Genomic DNA, 16,105 nt, shown 5'->3' with positions numbered 1-16,105 from the left:
TATTGTGGGATAGATTGAAGTTTAATTATTAGAAAAAATGCTGTGCTCTATTCTTGCTTCAAAACTGTGGAAAAAAAATCTAATCTTTCCCTTAAATGTTACTTTTTTATACTTAACAGTGCTGTTTTTAATAGCTCAGCACAGAGACAGTGGACTTGAACTCCACCAGTTGCTAAAAGCTATACACAGGTGTTCATGACAATCACCTACTTATGGTGAGGGCTTAACTGACACAAACCGAGATGTGTAAATGATACAGCACTACGTATTTCATTCACTAGGACACCCACTTGCCAACATGACAGGAACAAGGACAGTTGCCAGGTTGGTTGGGACACACATTACAGGAAATAACACACGTTAACAGACATACCCATTTGTCCAAATCGACTGCCTGCTTTGCAAAGAGCAAGAAGGGAAGGGGAGCGGGTATCAGATGGCAAGTAACAAAATCATAATAAAATAAACACCAAAAATAAGTCCATTGATGGTGGTTATGTAGGCTGAAGGAATTTGGTTCATAATATCTCCAACTGTGAACTTTTTAAATTCATTTTGAAAGCTCCATCTGTGATGGAGCAGAAAAATACCACCTACATATTAAGACAGGACTGGCACGCGCTACTAAACAGTCTGACCCACATAAACTGCAAATTTATTTCTCTCTGTCTAAAACAGAGACGTGTCGAGGATCTCTCAGTCTCAGACTGGAAACAAAGTGTTCCGAACCAGGATGTTTTTAAGTACACACAGAACGATGTAGTCAACGTATGTAGTTTCTTAATTCATATACTGTTAGAAACAGCCAACTTTGCAATAAGATATGAGGTAAAAAATAATTTATCCGTATTAATGTTAGCTGTTGTGCATCAAGTAAAACAGACTGGAAATTGTTAGAGGGTTGCTGCACCTATTTTTGTTGTTAAACTTGGCTGGGTACTTCTTGTTGACATGGTGGAAATAGAGTCAATTTCATATGCAGACTTTCAAAAGTGTTGTCGTTTTTCTTGCCATATAGGTTTGGCGGTAGTGGGAGACGACACAGAAAAGTTATGCTCAACAACTGCACACAACAAATTGCAAACACAATGACTTTAGCAATTCCAGCTGAATGTAACAACTTTTGTCTGGTGACAGTAAGATGGACAGTGACAGAGGCAGTAAAATTGCATACAGAATATACATATTTTTGCATTCAGAGAGACCTTGAAAATCTTCATAATAAAGTATATTTCTTTAGTGTGACTTTCATAAGTCGCATTTCTTTTAACACTCCATGAATCTCTTACATTTATGAATCACCCTCTCAATATATTTCTATATATCTTCTACTAGTTTCATTATTCCTGGTTATGACCCCCACCTCGGTCATCTCCACGGTGTTGGCCAGCATCTCCTGCAGAGCACGGACTGAGAGAGACTGCTCCAGAATGAAGGAACATATGGCCAGGTCTGGGGGCACATTCTGCAAATGCATAAACAATAGAGAGGTAAATTAAAGTTGTTTAAAAAACAAACAAACAAGTGGATGTACAAGGGAAAGGGAGGAATGGGTAGCAGAATCTCACCTGAGCGTTGGATGTGGTTTCTAGGAAGCAGAGACGGTTGCCGAAGCCCTCGCAGGAGAGACACAGTTTAATCTGTTCCTTCAGGACGGAGGCAGTGCACTGCAGAACTACCTGGTCATCCTGCACTCAGTAAACAAACAAACAAACTGTTATCAATATTTCTTGTTCACTGTTCTTTCAATTTTAGGATGCATCATTTTACGTGACTTATTCAACTACAGTTTTCTCTTACATGTTTGTTGCAGTTGTGCTTGCCAGGTTGTATTTCTTTTTTATTAAAAAAATGTTTTCACTTGATATTGCAGGCATTCTGTTGTACAATACTGACCTTTTATTGACTGAACTGAAATTCTCTGCAAGAAGTGCAAAAAAGGAAAACTTGCCTACAGCACATTTCAAATAGACACTTGCTATAGAGTACACAGTGACTGAAGTAAAAATGGCTAGTACACTTAGAGAAAAAACCTCTGATTTAGTATGTTTATAACTTTACCACTAATTAATCTATTGCTTTAAGTAGATAATCTATCACAGCAAATGCTAAACCTGCAATAATTGAAGTGCACTTTGAAGCTATGAAACTATTGCATGAATAAATAACAACTTTTCAAATTAATCTTAGTTTAAATCCATCACCACAACAATAACATGACTAAAATAGGTAGATCTTATGTACACGTTGAGAAATTTGAATTGTGAATGTGTAAAGGATTAATTGGATATGAGCTTTCAGCAGAATTTAAACAGCCCCTTTTAGTGAGGTATGGCACAATATTTAGATGTGCCTCTATTCCATGGGCAGAATGCTAACAGTGAGTAATTTGTTTGCTCCTCGTCAATGCCTGGACTCTCCAGAGACTGTTGTAAATACAGCAATAAACACCCCCTCGCATGTGAACCTCACACTTGACACTCAAAATTCTCAGCTGTTTCTTCTACTCAGTCATTATGTAAGTGGCTCCATCATTTAACCTGAATACTATCCCATCTACAGCTCTGGACGGATCCATGACTTTTCTCCCCTCTCGTCTAACAAGTAATGTATCATTCTGTCTTCTCATTTCTTGAAGTGCTCGCTGTCTCACCCTGGTGATTCTGCAGCTGTAATATGTCATGGCTTGCTGTTAGAAAAATAGCAGGGCCTTCGAAGCGAGGTCAAAGGCAGGAAAGGATTTTGCATATCTATGTTTATAGCTTAGCATATAACAGGAAAATGGAAAACGATGCAGAGCTGTGACCTCATAACATCTACTCATCTCTTATGCCCAGAGGCCTCGAGTGTTTCTTTGGCTGAAAAGTGACCCCTCTTCCTTTGGCTGAGCTATCATCTATCTCTCCCTCCTCAGCCTAGAAATGTCTTCTCTGTCCTTTCCTTGCTTTGCCTGCTCTGCACTTCAGAAAAGTGGAGCAATGTGTCCTCTCTCTTTCACTGCAGACATGAGCAACAGCACTCAATGCAAGTCAAGAGTTACTAAAACTGCACAGGGCTCGCACAGTTTTTTTTAACCTGACTTTTAAACCTCAGGAGTATCAGGAAACAAAATTGGATTTGGAAGATTTTTTTTGTCTCCCTTGTGCAACAACAATATCTACCTACACAGCACCAAGCTGAGATTCAGACCAGTACCTGCACGCACTACAATGACATGCATCTTTATCGACTCAGTATACCTGTTCTAAAGCCAGAATTACAGAACGAGAATAAGGCTACAAGGCCTAAACAGCCTGTCAGGGTTAAACTGTCTAAAGCCATCATGTTTTGAGGCCAGTGCACAAATACTCAAACCTCATTAAGATAGGGCTGACCGAATAAGACTCTGAAAGACTAAAGTTACCAAGTGGTTTACTGTTGAGTGATCAGGTGACAACCATACACACTGTATGTCCTACAATTATACAGCAGGCCTGCTCATTGGCTTCTAATCTATTTCAACAGCCGCTGCCCTCATGGTAGACAAACACAGCTTCTACCTCTGCAGTCATGATCTAAAAAAAAAAAAACAGGATTTTCTAGAGGACAGCAAGTTTGTATAGAAAGAATACTTTTTTTGTTTTCTTTATCAGTTTTTCAATTTGTGTTTTTTGTGTTAGTATTTTGTGAACGTGGTTGATGATGATTATTAGCTAATATTTGGGACTTTGGAACAGAATAAACACCAAAGCCCCGCCACAATGTGGAAAAGTCATTTGTGACACAGTGAAGATAAGAAACCAACTTTCCCCAACAAACCAATAGAAATGCTTCTTTAATGTATTTCACAGCTTTAAACAAAGAACCAACTGCACGAAGCACAAGACAGCTACCTGTCAAACTGGCTGGTGGAATGGAAAAACAGTCCTTGTGAGACCTTTGCTGGCACATGTTTAAACCAGTCATGCTGAATAACTAGTTTAAACCCTCCAATACACATTTATAATACTCCTAAGTCAAATGTATCAGCAGCTACAGGGCAGTGTCCTTCCAGAAGTCACACTGTGTGAATCACTTCCAATTTGACCACGTGAAAAGCTGACACACAAACCCACAGGCTTAGCTCACACAGTTATTAATAGAGGCAGCTTTAAGGATTTGGAAGATGTGCACCTGACAGTTAATTGTACACCAACCACAACTTCTGATTATTTGTTAATCTGTTGTGACCATATCTGATGGGACCAAGACAGCTAGGACTCACTGAGTGGAAGTCAGGATGTCATGATTATTACTCATCTGACCCACTGAACTTATACCTGAGCCACGTAAAAACATAAAACACATTTAATGCCTCGTGCAAATGCTGCTTGTAAGGCTACAGCCAAACCATGTTTGGACTTGGCAGCTGAAGTATCAGGATATGCGGATATTTGGGGTTAAAAGGGGAAGTTAAGACAAATGGAACGAAAATAGTAGACAGACAAACAAACAAACCAACTAGTGAGCATTAATAGCACCAACAGAAGTATGTATTGCACCAGAGATTTACAGCCACAAGCACAGATAGTGAAAGCAGACACCTTTATTCTCTAGGGCCCTCTAATGGTGCACATGCAGACAGAGGGTAGCCAAGGATTCCCCAGAAAAGCAGGCATGGTGCCCGCGGCAGACAGGAAGCAAACAAGCAAACAGATGCAAAATGGTGAGTGATATTTGTTCCCTCTAATCCTTTCATGATCTCCTAAACTAAGAGATTAGCCATAATCAGGGAACCAGGTGTAATAGAACAGCTGTGAACAAAGCTGGGAAAAATATTGCTGTGGCCGCGGCGGTGTGTCACTGTTTGGTTTGTTTGTTTGCGGACAGTGACTGTTTATAGAGGATGTTCTTAAATTACAGCTGGGGCAACAGCATCTTTGACACACCGCAGGTCCCCAAGTGAACGATATAGGCCTAGTTTATCTGGGATTTAACAGTTTATGGGTTATTTGGGACATCTTTACGTCCGATACAATGATGTCAATACTAGCAACAAAGTTATGTTACACTTCCAACTGCTGGTAAATTGACCATTTTCCACTAGCAGGTAATCAGCTTTAATTTAAGCTTTAGTTCTGCCTTTTATGCTACACTGCTACATCCATGCTACTGAAAACCTGTCCTTTAATCAAATCATTAGCAAACAGATAACATATTCATTCTTTCTTTATGGCTCTAGAGTTCTGTCCAATGCTCCCATTTAACGGTGCTGATGCAGGCCACCCCAGGCTATTGATTATATTCCTGTAGACATAAAAAGAGTGAGGGACAGCACATTACTCAATATGTGGGTGGAGGAGAGGAACAGTTCAATAAGCCAGAGGGGAGAATAGTGATGGGGTTTCCCTTTGAATACTGGGAGAGACCATGCAGGTGCACGATCAGCATCCTTCGTCACAGAGCGCTGTCTAACAGAGGGGTAGTAGAACTCACAGGGTTTTAAATTAAATTAAAGCTTCCAAACATCCTTCTCCCTGACTTTTATTGCACATTTCACTCAAAGTTTAAACTTTCACTCTTTATTCTCATTCTTTTATACAAAGTTTCATACTTTGTACAATACTACAATGAAATTGTAGTAGTATTTTTACACATCGGTGCTAAAGAAACACATATAAAACACAATAAATGACTGCCATGAATAGAGAATAATATATATATACTGTATGTGAGGAAAATCAAATATTCAATATGTATATTTATATTCTGATGTATAAGCATTTATGTCTTGAAACTCTTTAATTTAGACTTAAAAAAGCACGAAATCTTTATTTTTCCAATATCTTCTCAGGTCTGTGAAATCAATCATCGAGTCTGACAGCTGTGTTAGGCTGTACTCACCAGATAAAAAACCCTATAATTTACCATAACACCTCTGAAACCATGTCATAGCATCAGTTGCACTTTTCTTCTGGAATTAACTGTAAGTGGGTTAAAAAAAAAAATGTAAGTGCATTTTTTGGAAGTATCTGGATTTATGGGATTCTTCTCCACAGCATAATATCATTAGGAGGTATCTGACCTCAATTCAATCTGCAGCATGTGAAACTGCAGCCCCAGACCTGCAAGCAGATTAATTAAGAACTTTCTTCAGCAGCAAGAATAAAAAAACACTCTATTAACAGATGGTATAGCCCCCACAGAGCCCTGATCTGAGTCATTGTGCACTTACATGAAGACACAGAACCAAATGAGAGTGGCCAAATCTACAGAAGAGCTGTGGCAAGTAATCCATTATGGTTTGGCTCATCCTACTTTGTACCTTCTTTGAAAAACTGTGTGAATTTTTGAAAAATGTTAAGCAGCATCTCAGCTTGTCGTTAAACACTTCAACGAAAGTTTCTTTTCTTTTTCTCTTACTGCTAATGGTACATATAACTGCTCTAACTATATTACGGTGTTAATACTTGTATGACACTCAATAGTGAAACGTCATAAACGTCATTCAACACTGATTGAAAAGATTCAGAGAAAGTCATGCACACATTACAATATCTACTTAAATGCAAAGCTTCTTTTCCTTTCAGTTAGCACCACATTAGAGCAAATTTAAATCCTCCCTAGGTGAATTGGAAATACCAAAGAATATTTCCATCTGCTAAAGTGAGAGGCTTCCTCCTCTGAGCTGTTTTTTGTATTTGCAGCATTGGAGAAAAGCATATTGGCTGACAGGAGGATACTAAGCATTAAACCCATTTTTATACACCTGCAGAGTAAATATTAAAGGTCAGAAGAGAAATGACAGGAAAAATAAGAAATTGCCTATTGATGCAGTGATCTAAGGAGTAATTACAATGCTGTAAATGTATGTGTCTGCTTTAGGTGAGATATCTAATGTGGAATGATGACTTGGTTTTGCAGATAGCTCATAAAGAATGAAAGTTAGCTGAGATAGGCAAAGAACACAGGCAGGGAAGCTGTTATGCTACATTAAACTATTGCAGATAAATCTTTCAATTGCACATAATAGACGGGATGCAATGTTGTGAACATTAAGAGCTTTTTTCTTTTATTCTTACTAATTTTCTCTAAGCTATTTGTTTCAATGTGCACTTCTCACCCATTTTATTCTCTCTGTACTTTCATCTTTCCTTCTTTCTCCGTTACCTCTACCAACCCTGCTCTGGGCCTTCCCCTTCCACTCCACTCCTATTTTAGTTGGCTGCACCTGTCACTATCCCATTCCCTCCTTCTGCTGACCAGCAGATACTTGGAGGTCTTACTTGAAGAAAGAGCCAAAAGAGATTCTCTTGCTCACAGGCAAGATACTGAACACATAGGAAACTAGCAGACATCTTCGGCTACTGAAGAACATAAAGAAGAAGGAAAACAAACCTAAACTAATGTTACAAAAAAGCAGTTTATATTAGAGCTACTGGCAGTAATTAATCATTGCAAATTCTCTAAATGTTTAGTGGGTTGCACATTTAGAAAACACAACTAAGCTAAAGCTGTGTTAACTCTCAAATCCAGTGCTCAGGAAGATCTAAGTTGAATTTTAAATAAAAGTTTTGAAAGCCCACAGACACAGGCTTTATTTTCATCCAGGTTAGAAAAACAGCTACAAACTACCAGAAATGACACTAAACTGCCTCTGCCCTTTGAAAGATGATAATCCTGGCAGACATGCAAATGAATGGAAAGCAATTTTATATAAATCAGTTATTTTAGCTGGCCTAAAGCCATGTTCCATTCTTCAAAAAAGTTCATTTGCTTTAAGTCTATGCAAAATATTTTGCTGATCAGCAAGCCAATGTAAGACAGATGTGAAATTTTGAAGTTACATGCAGCATTAAGAGTCACGGCACAGCAAGATGACATGACAAGTGTTACATGTTAAAAATGAACATACAGCAAAATACCCCAAAATACAACTGAAAAGACAAAAACACTAAACATTTGCACACCATGCTTCTAAGTTCCATTCATTTCTATAAGATATTCAATTACAGAATTAATGTAATCTATCACAATGACACTGGTTCTACAATGTTCTCATGTTAAAATGGGTTATATTGCTAAACTGTGATACAGTGCTAGACAATGATGACGTAACAACTCATAAATGTAGATTCAGGTTTGATGTGTGCGTTATGAATACAGTCTCTAACAGCATGTGTCTGATTATTGAGTTTTATACCATGAACTAGAATACATCCATGACTGTATATGAATTATTAGGAGTGTTCGGTTTATTTGTGTACCAGCTACAGAACAGTAGAAGACATTATTTTAGTTTTTTGGTTAAATACAGGCTGTGTGATAACAACTGGAATGAGGCATAGCAATGCCAAAACAAGTTGTGTTTGCCTTAAGTTTGTAAGTATTTAACTCTTTACAGTTTCCCTCACTTCACTTTGTTTGGACTATTTAAGTGTAAACAAACACACAAGCATAACAAGACAGTTGTGTCACTTTGCAACGCTTGTGCACAACCCCCCACCACCCCTATGTCTGTCTCGTGCCCAAGAGCAAAGCGGACCACCTGTTTATTGTGTAATCTGCTGTGACCAAAGCAGGCAGACTGACAGGTGCTGGGTGTGTGTGTTTGTGTGTTTGTGTGTGTGTGAGAGAGAGAGCAGCTTTATATGTGTTGCTATTCCAATGTGGATGTGGTTATCTCCTAGGCTCAGCACTTCTAAAGCGGTGTTTTGCTTGCACTCTCCCTATTCCCATTACCCCGTCTGTCATCTGCTGTCAGTACAATATCTGCTGCTACTGTAGCTCGCAGATGTGCTCAGTGTATGTGTGTGTTAAAAAAGAGAGAGAGAGATATCAAAGGAGAAGGGACAAAGTCGTTCAGGGTGAAATATGGAGACTCCGTATCTCAGTACAGTTATACAGGAACACCATCAAACAAAATATGTATCAACAGTTTTGGCCTTCCTCAGTCAGCCTCATCTCATCTGCCGATGAGTAAACCCCCCCACCCCACCCCCCACCCCCATGACAGCTGTAATAGGCTCCAAACATGACCCTGACTTGGATAAGCTGTAGAAAATAGATGGATGGATAAAAATGAAAAGACATCATTACAAACACTGGAGATGAAAATTATAAAAATAAAAACAAAGGACAAAGGAAACAAAGATTTTATAGTTACAATCTATTGTTTTAGAGGATTTCTTAACTCTCCCCTTTTACCCAGCAAAATACCAGTGTTCACTGCAAACAAAATTCAACAGCCCATAGTGTTCTGGTTTAAAGGCAATATTCAGGCCCGTATTGACCGTAAATGTCATAACTGGCAAAACAATGTACAGTGTCTCTGTTCGCTCGATGCACAGAGAAAGACACCCATGTCTACACACGTACACATACCACTTCTCCCAAAGGATGCTGGCAAATAGGACACTGGCTCCTCTGGTTTCTCCCTCCTGAACGTGTGCACTTATAGTGGCACACTATAAAAAGAAACTGCTGTTATAGACTGGAACTCGACTGCCCCTTAAACTCGCTTGCTTGTGTGCTTTAAATGGCAAATGTGGCATCGTGAAACAGTGACACAGCTTTTAGTTTCACCAACAGAGAAACAGCACCGCTGTCTGGGATCTTTCACATTTACGTGAGACATCAGTGCAGGCTGTGGCTACCACTGAAGAGAAAAGAAAAGTCTGCTAGTTACTGCAAGTACAGACAGTCTGTGCTCTGACAGTAAATGCGGGGGCTGAAGTGCTTGCACATTTTTTTAGGGGGCAGGCTGAGTACGAGATACCTGTAGTTCAACGAAGGGCATCCACTTTGTTTGAGTGGAGACCGATTTTAAATAACCTGCTACTGCAGAGCAGGTGGAAAGGCTAAGCTCACTTCTGAATGTACAACTATTCAAGCCACACTGCGATCAGTCACCGCTGTATGAGTCACAGGCCAGGGCTGTATTACAAGAACACCATAAACCAGAACCAAATAGAGAAGGACTGCTGAGTAATCTATAAGTGGCTTTTCGTGATGTAAAAACAGTCACTGGAGATGTGCTGAAGTGTTCCCCGTGTGCCACACTGAACAGCATTTACAATTTAACAGATCACATCTTGTCTTCTTTTCCTCCCTCACTATTAAACATCCCCCACCCCTAACCCCCAAATCACTAAATGCAGCACTAAATGCATTGCCTTACGCTAAAACTCCCACGGCTTTTCTTGTGACTTGGAGGATTCCCAGCAGGGGTGAAAAACAATAGAGTAACAGAGAAAATGATAAAAACAAAGGGACCAATGAGATTACAATGCTTTTTCTTTCAGCTGCTTTAATAAACAAACAACAAAAGGTTTCAGTGATTTCCACAGGGGAGTAGGGAAGTCCAAATTATGACTTGTAGTCCCGATGATGGACATGAGGGGGTATTTGAACTTTATAAAATTAGGACCTTGAATAAAAGAGAAAAAAAACACAGACTGAAAGCGGCAGTCAAGTTAACCGTAACTGCATATAACACATTACTTGTGAGTCCCAAAATTTTACTTCTATGACCTACAGGCGTTAGTAAGATATAACTTGTGCTTTACTTGAACTAATATCTTAAACAGCTAGCTCATAACAAAAATAATTACCTGCATTTCTCTTAACTTTAAAGGTTGACTTTGCTCATTCGCCTGAAATTGTTTTACAGAAGTATTTTCTAGGTATGAACCAAAACCCTGAGCTCAAAAGAAAGCCTTGACGTGCAGGCCATGAACCTTCATGTCTCATTACATAACGGCATAAAGATTATATTGGACATAGCTACAATCTGCTGCCCAGCTGGTCCAGGTGAGTTAAAAACTCCTCTGTGCTCTCTCTTCATTTTCTTCACACCTCCCACTTCCAACATAACCAAGGAAACTACCCCAACAGAGTGAGACAGCTGACTCACACAATGCCTCCCATGTAATTAAAAGAGTAATAACCAGAAACATTTGGTGGATGCTTTAATCCAAAGGCCTAACAGCACCATAAGCACCAACATTTTTAGTACTGTATTCCTGCAAAAAATGTCGACAGAACCTCTGACCCTGACACTGTTAGTGTCAAAGATAAACCCATTGAAGTCCACAAGACATTAATAATTCAAAGAGAGCTTCACTATTTTATTTCTTTTGAAGTGTTGATGTTCTGTAGTTTCATCCTAACTGATCCTCTTGGACCAAATGACAAACCTGCTGAAGGCATTCAAAGTGTGGCTCACAATTCATTTGTACGTTTCTTAAGAAAGAAAAAAAACATTTTTTTGAGGTAGCAACAGCTGTGTTACTCTGTAATTCTTGTGGTTATTGTGAGCTGGCTTCACAAGCTTGAAATGAATCCTATCCTGTTTGCTTTTGGTTGTTCTGTATGCCTCTGTCTAGGTTCTTTTATACTTGCACTTTTGTATTCACATCGAAACAGATTCAGTGTCAGTCAGGTAAACATTTCAGCAACGATAGCAATTACACAAACTAGCAGAAACACATTTCACTGCAGTGTTTTTGTTAAAGCTGTTTGCTATGGCAAACTAAGTGAAACACTTTGATAGCTCACACAAGCGTCTGGAAACAGTCTGCTCAAAAGTCAGTATTACTTTTCACTGACACATAATATATGTGTCAGTGAAAATAATATACGATATCTAAATGAAATTTTCGACGGAATTATTACGTTTCACACAGGCAAAGACCAATGCTTGATATAACGAGAAGAATTAACAATAGGTTCCCTGCACTGAGCATTAATTGGGAGTTCAGGAAACATATTTTATCTAATTTATGATTGCAGGGGTTGGAGTTTATCCCAGCTGACATAAAGTAAAAGGAAAGGGGTTGGGAAACATTTTGCCCAGATCTCTTGTAGGTCCTAATATAAGTTGGTAAGTTTTAGGTTGCAGTGATAGAAGCAGTGTGGATTCAAATAAAAAACAGTGATCAATACAGACATCTAGAGCAGTTTCATTGAGTGTTTTCTCACATACTGTGGTTATAAAGACCTATTTTGCTGTGAAGTGGCTATCGCAACACACTGTCTGTTTGCGTCACTAAGGAAGATGTATAGCTTTTGGGCAGCTGTCCCCTGCAAACTCTGGCTAGCTTGTTGCTCTGCCTTCTCACCCCACTCTGACAGGCTCTACTTTCCTTAGATATAAATAGATAACGATGCTAACAGATGCACCAGCCCCTGTCTATCTATCTGTGCTCACACACACACATATGCACACATACTCTGTTACCACCTATTCTTAAATCTAGAAGATTATGAAGATAATTTAAAAGACAAGCCAATATGCGGTGCATTGTGGAAAGATCTAAATATGACTGAGGAATGTATTTCTGAGCTCTTACGAAACTGAAATAATCAATTATTAGGTTTAAAGAGATCAACTAATAAGCAGGTCATTGCACAATGAGGGCGGCGTAAAAATAGTCAACTATATACAGAAGCGGGACTTGGCTCTGCGAACTGCAACTACAAAATCTGAGTTTTAAAAAAATCAGATGCCAGGAGAGCAAAAGGGATACAAGTGAAGAAACCATTAGTCCAGGAAACACTGAAGGCGCCATGAAACTGATGATGGAAAATGAGGACTGAGCTTCAGGTTGAAAGTTAAAACAAATGATTTTCCTACATAAAAAAATAGTTTTGTTTCTCGTCTCACTTCTTTTCTTTAATAACTCATGACTTCACTCTCCATCCACAAATCTCTAGAACTCGTCTACAAACAGATGGGCAGGTTAGTCCTTCACAATAGGAAAGTAAGTAGGACTTACCGTTCGCAGGAACTGAATCTCCTCCTCTCCCTCTCCCCCTTCTGCCATCTTTCACCGAGGGTTATTCGCAGCTCCTCAGGAGAAAACAGAAAACCCTTCAGTTTTCTCCCGTCAGGATTTGGCTTTGCTATGTCCCTCCCTCTTTTAGTTTCCTCGTTCTTGTACCCCTCTTTCTCTTTCGCACTCTGCCTCAATGTCTCTCACTCTCCGTGCTTGTGTGTGTGGGTGTACTGGAGGACAGCATGCGTCCTGTGCTCTCGCAGTGTTGTGAGAGAGTGACAAGGAGGCAAGGCTCTCCCCGGCTTCTCTCTCCTCTTTGGATCGTATCCCCAACAGCAGATGAGAGTAGGAGGGATGGAGGGTGGATGAGGGAGGGGCAGGCACCTTGTTACACATTTACACTGTTCACATCCAGCCGTGGCGCCATGTTTGTAGAAGTGGGCCACTCCTTCACACAGGCTGCTCCCCTCCATCACCCTCCCCTTCTTCCACATGTCTGAGGCTATAAAAGGAAAGAGGGGTGAGGACTAGCCTTTGGGGAGCGTGCAATAAGAGCACACACCTCAGCTCTTCAAAGTGAGTAAGTTACTGTAGCTGCTCTTCACAAGAAAACCCTTTGGGATAAATAGTGTATAGTGTATCAGTATATTAACATCATACTAGATCTTCTGGGCCCAACATGAGCTATTTGGAAATTCAGATATCTGCATCACTTGACGAGCAGGTTGCATTAGTTCTTTGTTTTATGTTTGAAGTATTGCAAGTCACACTTACAAGAAATTTACTATATAATTTACCATATATGGCTCATTATTCGTTTTAGTGCTGATTCATCTTTTAATCAAAATGAACTTATATACAACAACAGCTAAGTTAGACACCAAACATCTTTAGTCATAAAGCTCATCTGTGTGTTTTGATCAGACATTATTTGGTTGCAATGATGATGATGCAATGTAAATGGCAAATGGCCTGTATTTGTGTAGCTTTACTAGTCCCTAAGGACCCCAAAGCGCTTTACACATCCAGTCATCCACCCATTCACACACTGGTGATGGCAAGCTACATTGTAGCCACAGCCACCCTGGGGTGCACTGACAGAGGCGAGGCTGCAGGATACTGGCGCCACCGGGCCCTCTGACCACCACCAGTAGGCAACCACCAACCACCACCACCAAGGACACAACGACCGAGACTGTCCAAGCCGGGGCTCGAACTGGCAATCTCCCGATTACAAGGCGACCTCCCAACTCTTGAGCCACGATCGCCCCAAGAGCCACAATTGTGGCTCAAGAGGTCGCCCCAGAGGTTAGCACTGCATGTTTGATCTGGCAGATTTTTATGCCAGATGATCTTCCTGACACAACCCTAAAGGACTTTGTAGCTCTACTCAAAATATTTAACTTGTTAGACAAATAACTAAACCACTACGGTTCATAACTTTCCCAACACAGTCCAACTTTGACTATACAAAAAAAACCTCTGACAAGACGCAATGTTTTCATTTCATTTTTTTAAAATGTGGCCTTGAAATGAAATGGCAGAAAACATAATATATACTTCATAACCCACATTTATGCTGAGAAGTTGTGTCATCACATCGCTTGTGTTCTTTGAACAATAGTTGAAGAGAGAAAACTGATCTGTTACAAAGAACTGGTTTAGATTCTTGCCTGACATGCACCTGACATGCAGGTGTTGTTGAGTGACTCGTTGTTGATTCAGGATTATTATTTTCACCACTATACTACAGGGATTGCATATTATATAACTCTCATCCTTGTCTAAGTAATCAAGTAATCTGTTGGATCAAAGTGCAGCTCAACTTACAGCTTGGCACTTTCAGTGTGGTGGACACCACAGAAGCTTTCTTACAGCCCAATCGATAACTGAACGAGACACTCTGCACAGATATTTTGTCTGGCTTTTAATTAGCTCTTTGATCTTTTACACTCTTCCATAAAATTACAGTTTTATGCTTCAGTGGTAAAGTAGCAACCTTCCTACTTCCCCTAAGAATAGTGATTCATTACCAGCCTATTATTTTGAGTTTCCCTGTCAGTTATCTAAAGCAATACCTCTATCAACAGCCTCTAGATGGTTTTAGTGCTGCCTGGGTTTAACATTTAAAGAGATGAACTCAGCAGTGACTGGGGAAGAATCCAGCAAGTAAAATCATAATGATATTCACTCAGTGATGAACAACACATTCATTTCCACCGTAAATTAATCTAATATTCATTTACTCTGTAAAAAATTGGCAACGTATAAGAAATTTCCAAAAACGTTGGTCATGAAATATAAGAATTTGTTGCTTTTTATGTTTAATATCACTTCATTATCATTGGGTCCTGAACTGTTGGCTTATCAGACTGGTTGAATTTAACAAGCAGTGTGAACAGTACTATAGGTGTAAGGACAATTGATATTTTTTATTTGTTTTAATTTTTATATCTTATTTCAGGGATCTTATAATTCATTTAAAAGCAAAGAAATAGCAGTTTAGCTTGGAAAAAAATGCATTACATCTAGACACAATGTTGTCAGCTGGCTCTACGGTGAATCAACTATGTAGGCCTCCCAAAAATATTTTTTGCATGACACAAACTTGCCCTGAAAAAGCCATCTTTTCAGAAAATCAACAGTTGCTTTTGATTGAAACAGTGGATCTGCAGGAGCGTGTCACACCCCTCCTGACAGGCAGCAGGGATGCACCAGACAATAAATCTGGAAGTCTGAGTGCTGGGGGGGGAGAAAAGCGCATCACACATCTCACAGCAACGGTGACCAGCCTTCAGACACTGTGCTCATGCACACATCCCTACCTCCCCTGTCTCCATCTGGCATCCTTGAGCATGCTTTCTTTCTCATCCATCTCCCACTGCAACCGCAGCTGGCAGCGGAAAAGGTGTTTCAGGACGCTGCTCGCCGGGACACAACTCCTTTCAGCGGATAACGGAGAGCAGGAGGAAAAGAGGCGGTGAAGAAGGCGATACGCCACTGAGGCGGAACTAACATGAATTCTGGGAATATGAGTCTCGATTCAGAAGTAACCTGCTGACTCCCGTTTTCTGCCAACTCACGAATCGTGCTGGCTTTATGTGCAGTTGCTGCAGTACGCCTGAAGGAGGCAATATAATACAGAGAACTGATGGGAAAAGGCTTTACAGGTGTCTCTCAAGCTAAATAATTAATTAACGATATATATTAGAGGTCATGACAGTATTACAGTCAAAATAAGGTATGTGTTGTTTAAAGGAATTGATTAATTAACTCAGATGGAGTTATTTTACTGTTTTATTGAAACCTGGTTCAAGGAGGAGGAATCCCCTGCAAACATGTGAAGTAATGAAACTTTTAGCTCTTCC

At 39.8% G+C, this 16,105-nt stretch overlaps 1 protein-coding gene across 9 annotated transcripts in view; it reads right to left on the bottom strand.

Moving 5' to 3' along the window:
- Positions 1–13,644, bottom strand: part of ryr1b (ryanodine receptor 1b (skeletal)) — a 72,435-nt gene extending 58,791 nt beyond the window's left edge. For 5 of the 9 annotated variants that reach the window (XM_085130874.1, XM_085130876.1, XM_085130875.1 and 2 more), the window contains exons 1-4: positions 12,738–13,642; positions 1,569–1,688; positions 1,364–1,465; positions 374–394 (exon numbers count right to left, since the gene is read on the bottom strand). In XM_085130874.1, the coding sequence (XP_084987000.1) occupies positions 374–394; positions 1,364–1,465; positions 1,569–1,688; positions 12,738–12,785 (291 nt within the window). In that variant the 5' untranslated portion in view covers positions 12,786–13,642. Of the gene's footprint in view, positions 1–373; positions 395–1,363; positions 1,466–1,568; positions 1,689–12,737 lie in introns of all 9 variants that reach the window. The other 4 variants (XM_085130877.1, XM_085130878.1, XM_085130879.1 and 1 more) reach the window with 3 other exon arrangements.
- Positions 13,645–16,105: the final 2,461 nt, after the last annotated feature.

Source organism: Neolamprologus multifasciatus, chromosome 14 (genome assembly GCF_963576455.1).
Source record: "Neolamprologus multifasciatus chromosome 14, fNeoMul1.2, whole genome shotgun sequence".
Taxonomy (NCBI): Eukaryota; Metazoa; Chordata; class Actinopteri; order Cichliformes; family Cichlidae; genus Neolamprologus; species Neolamprologus multifasciatus.
Note: the sequence above shows the minus strand (reverse complement) of the source record. Positions and strands in the feature narration are given on the sequence as shown.